Source organism: Propithecus coquereli, unplaced genomic scaffold (assembly GCF_000956105.1).
Source record: "Propithecus coquereli isolate 6110/MARCELLA unplaced genomic scaffold, Pcoq_1.0 Scaffold63, whole genome shotgun sequence".
In the NCBI taxonomy this organism is placed as follows: domain Eukaryota; kingdom Metazoa; phylum Chordata; class Mammalia; order Primates; family Indriidae; genus Propithecus; species Propithecus coquereli.
The window spans coordinates 5,176,653-5,181,495 of NW_012152285.1; the positions used below are offsets into that span (position 1 = coordinate 5,176,653).

General features: G+C 36.9%; 1 protein-coding gene across 4 annotated transcripts in view; it reads right to left on the minus strand.

Moving 5' to 3' along the window:
* Positions 1–3,173: 3,173 nt before the first annotated feature.
* Positions 3,174–4,843, minus strand: part of PANK1 (pantothenate kinase 1) — a 61,868-nt gene continuing 60,198 nt past the window's right edge. For all 4 annotated transcript variants that reach the window (XM_012659765.1, XM_012659766.1, XM_012659767.1 and 1 more), the window contains one exon: positions 3,174–4,647. In XM_012659765.1, coding sequence (XP_012515219.1) covers positions 4,588–4,647 — 60 coding nt within the window. In that variant the 3' untranslated portion in view covers positions 3,174–4,587. The remainder of the gene's footprint in view (positions 4,648–4,843) is intronic.

The following is a 4,843-nucleotide window of genomic DNA, read 5'->3' on the forward strand; positions in this document are numbered from 1 at the left end:
GTGAACTAAATTAAATAGTCTAAGTAAAAGAAAGAGAAAACAAATTAGCTAACATATTGTTTCCCCCAAACATCTTTCATTTTCATTGAGGAGGTGGCAAGAAGGAAAGCAAGCTGGATCTGTCATTACTCAAAAGCTGAGGCCATGACTTAATCTTACACATCCCATGACCATCTAAGGAAGTCCCTGTCCTTTCTCTCTATCATATCACCCTGTTTCTTTTCTTCAGAGCATTTATCACTCCCTGATATTTTCTGGTTTATATGCTTCAAGTCTACCTCCCTCACCAGAATGTAAGCCCAATGAAAGCAGGGACCCTGCAGTCTTGCTCACAACTGAATGTATCCTGAATGGTACCCAATGCCTCCCAGGTCATAGGTATGCAGTAAAAATTAAACAGATGACGAGTGAATGAATGAGCAGCTGGTAGAGCCAGTAAACAATGTGCATTAATTAAATCTTTCTCACAAATTTGGGGTCATCTTCTGATCACTCGGAGGAAAATAGCTTTTTCTCTAACAGTTCTTGTGATAGTTTATGGTACTCCCTGGTGTTGAAACCTTACTCACTGAATAGACTCATAGTAGGGTTGTAGATATTAGTAGCCTTTGTCCTTGGAGAAAATTCTCAAGAGTTTATATAACTATACTGGTTACAGAGAAAACATGGTCCACTGTGAAGCTACTATGTGAAGTCTGGCACAATAGGGGAATTGACATGAATATATAACGATGTTATATATTCAAAAGCACAATAACTTGTTTATTCATTTACCTCAAAAGGACATTTTGCTATATCACTTTGAAGCCAGATTATTTCTAGTTTCACTTTCCTTGGAACTCTTCCATAGCTCCACACTGACTACCAAAAAGTCCAAAATCTTTAGCACGGAAGACAAGTCCTACAGTTAGCTGACTTCCTCTCTCCCAGTATTTGGTTTCTCTCTTACAAATCAGGCTCTAGGGAAGAGTTTCCAGTTCCCTGAGTAAGCCAGGCTGTTTCTTCCCTCAGTGCCTCTGGTTACCCAGCTCCCTCTGCTTGGGAAGCCCTCCTTTCCTGGTCCACTTGGTGGTCCCTACTCGTTGGTTAAGACTGCAAGAAACCTTTTCTAGCACCTTCCGGAGGAGAAATGACTAACTCCTCTTCCAAGTGCAGCCCCCTACCCTCACTTAGATTTCCTATAGGACCTGGCTCACGGCTACTCCTAAAACTGCATTTCCCACCACTCTTCCTATTCTTTACTCTCCATACTGGCCTCTTTGCAGTTCTTCAAAACCTCTATTCTCATTTACTAGGAGTGAAAACTGTCCTTCCAGTATCACACAGTGAGTTCCCAACTTCATTCAATTCTGCTCAAAGGTCACCTCCTAGGAGAACTTGACTTTGACCACCCTAACCAGAGAAATTCTTCCCTTTCTCATTTTTCTAAATAGAACTACCATCCCCAGCCCTATACCCTAGCTTACTTTTTCTTTATAGTACTGATCTAACATTGTATATTTAGTAATGTATCTGTCTTCTCTTCTAGAATATAAGCTCTGTGATGGTGAGCCTTCGTTTTGTTTACTGTCGTGAATGTGAATGAATGAACGACTGAATGCTTTATGACACACATTGGCTTGAGACTGCGCCATCTTCCACTGCTGGACAGCAAGGGTTGTGTCCTATGCCTCTCGGTCTCCAGCTCCTTCTTGGCACAGAGAAACTTCTTAATATTCCTTGTATGACTGAATGACATCAAGTACAAATTACCTATGATAAAGGTTCCCAAACAAGGGACTCTGAATCCATGTGTACTGTGTAAGCTGAAGAACACAACTATATTTCCATAATCTCTTTATTTAAAACTCTTAGGACCAGACATGTTTTAAAATTCAGAATCATTTATTACTTAACACCCCTGGAAGGGTCAGTACCCCGTTACCAAACACATTAATAGTTCTGCAACAAAACACGTGATGAATCCTACTACATGTGATAAACAATGCTTAAGTTAGCTTTTGCTGCCCAGTGAGTTATCAAGATAGATTTTAAGAGTTCGCGATTTTGGAATTGTGGACAAGGAGCTATGGATATGTATTAGCATATGGAGATTGGTGAAATATCGCCACACTAAAATGGGTTTTCCACAATCTGGAAGATTAAGAATTACTGATTTAATATATTAGTTTAAAACATCTATTTTTTTCACAACAGCTAACATTAATGAAGCTTTTACTTCGTGTCAACCCTTGTGCTAAGTTCTTTAATATGGATGTAAAACCATTATTTGTCCCATTTTATTGACGAAGAAACTAGGGTTTAGAAGAGAGGTTCAGCATCTTGCCCACACAGCTAGTAACTGACTAAACTGGATCCAAACCGAAGCTATCTCACAGTGAAAAGCCACGCTCTGGACCACCTGATCATCATATTGACTCCATATTGCACGAGATAAAAATTCTTTTGTCTTGCCAAGTTTCTTGTGATGGTGAGTTTAAGAAAAGCTTCTCTAATTAAAGAGAATGTGAAAATCCTTAGGCCACAAGTTTCTCTTTGTAAAAAACAGGCTGGTTATATGTAGCCAACATTTAACTGATATTTATATAATGGAATAATTTATTTCCTCAGTTAAACTAATGTTTTAGATTTTTGTAATAAGAGAGAGAGTGATTTCAGATAATTAAAAAAATATATAGTCACACTAACTTGCCCCAATTTCCTTTGCAGAACTATGATCCACAGAACCAAGGTCTGTTGTTCCCTGATAGATGGGAATGGGAATGGTAGAAGAGACCATCGAAAGGCACTAATTATAAATAATATGTAGATTTTTAACTTACTCTTTTCAAGAACACCTTAGTTGCTTGCATTTTTTTAAGTCAGATGGAAGTTGATAAAATGTATTTGTGATGACAAAAACTTGAAACTCCTTAGGAATTACCAAATATAGCAGCAATAGTTGGCATTAAGGAGTCAGTTGTATAGAAACAATAAAGCTATATTTAAAAAGTCCCTGCATAGGGCTACAGCTTCAACTGAAGACACAGTGTTTTTGGACCTCACCACACTCATGGGAAAGCCTCCAATTTTGAAACGTAGTGTAGCAAAAACACAACACGTAGTCATTTCATGGTACAAAGCAGATAATATGAACACGAGCAGTAAGAAATGAAAATAACATATACACTAAAAACATCACAACAGAAACAGGCTTTATTTCAACCAGACAAGTGAATTCTTCAATTAGCATCAACTTCTTCAAGACATGAAGATATGGAAATTAAAAATGGTGCTCAGAAGGCAGAGAAGGAAAGTTCCATCAGGGAGTAATTATACTGTCCTTCAAAAATCCCTTTCAACAATCCACAAGATCATTGGACCTCATGCGTTCCAATATTAGTACATGATCCTCATTTCAAAGTTACCCATCAGTCTTAATAGAGTCTTTCAAAAAGAGAAAATATATAGATCTGTATCATAAATTATTTTTTAATTTTAGAAATTGGGATTGAAGTATAGTTTTCAGTTTAAAATATTAAAAATGAAAAAAACATTATTATTTAAGATGTCTTGTTATAAAGTTTCTAGGTACATATATGTATAAAACAAATAGATATTACTACCTGACACCTCAACCCACGACTTACCCTAAATCTCCTGATATGAATAGTTAATCTACTGGGAGACTTTTCCCAGTAAGTTCCAAACTTCTTGCACAAGGATTTGCTGCCATTCATATGCTGGGCATGGATGAGGATACTTCGCTATAGACTATTTCAATTTAACATAACCTAGCATAAAATAAATCCAATGAAACACTATATTTATAAGGGATAAGACTAAATTGCATATAATTTGCAACTTTTGCCAGACTCATTAAATCCACTTTCAGAGTCTTTTCTTCACGGGCATTTTTGAGAGCTTTAGATCTTGTGCTTAACTTTGTATCGAGCTGGTCAGCACCTTGATTGATATAAACAATTACATCAAAGAAATGTTATGGGTATCGGAGGGAGACCATTTGAGGAAAGGACAGAAACAGGGGAAGGGACTCTCTTTTTTCATAAGACATTCAAACAGAAAAAGAAGACAAAGAAGGGTAAACACACAAACAAAAAAAGTGTTCACAGTAAAACATGCCAGATTTGTAGTTTCATTTGAAACCAACAGCAAATCATGAAACGTCATGAAAAATATAAGTAAAGGTAAATCTCCTAGAGTAATTACTAAATGAAGTTAAAATTACCACACTGATCAGTAAACCCCAGAAGAAAAATGAACAGCGCTTACATATCAGGTCCTTCTTAAACATTATACAACTTTTCAGAGTCAATGCATAAAATTGGTAGGTTTGGCCACGCTGCACAAATTTTTTTTTAAAAAATACAGTATACAGAAAAAAAACTCTTATATTCCCCATTTTGAATCATTAGCTCAAAACCTAAGAATAAAAGATCAGCTAGAGGGATTTTAAATTATTTACAAATCCAGCAGGTTCATCTGCCATAATGGCTTGGCTTCCGTCCCACAGCGACTTTCACCTTCTCCAGCAGCAGTTTTCAGTTCTCTGTCCCTTTGGGAGGCTGTTCCCACGACTGCTCATGTCTACTGGTCATCAGTCATTTTGAACAGTTCCAACAGTGCCCCGACAGCTCCAAAATAACCCTAGAAAAACAATGGAAAACTTCTGTACAATTATCTCCGAACCTTAGCCAAATACCTATTGTTTTTTATAATTCTGGGAATGGCACCCCCGAATGTTGTAGATAAAAGAGAAATTTAAAATCTGAACTCTGTGCCATGAAATATGGCAGAATAATAATAATAATATTAGCAACAACTATATAACTTATTGGACACT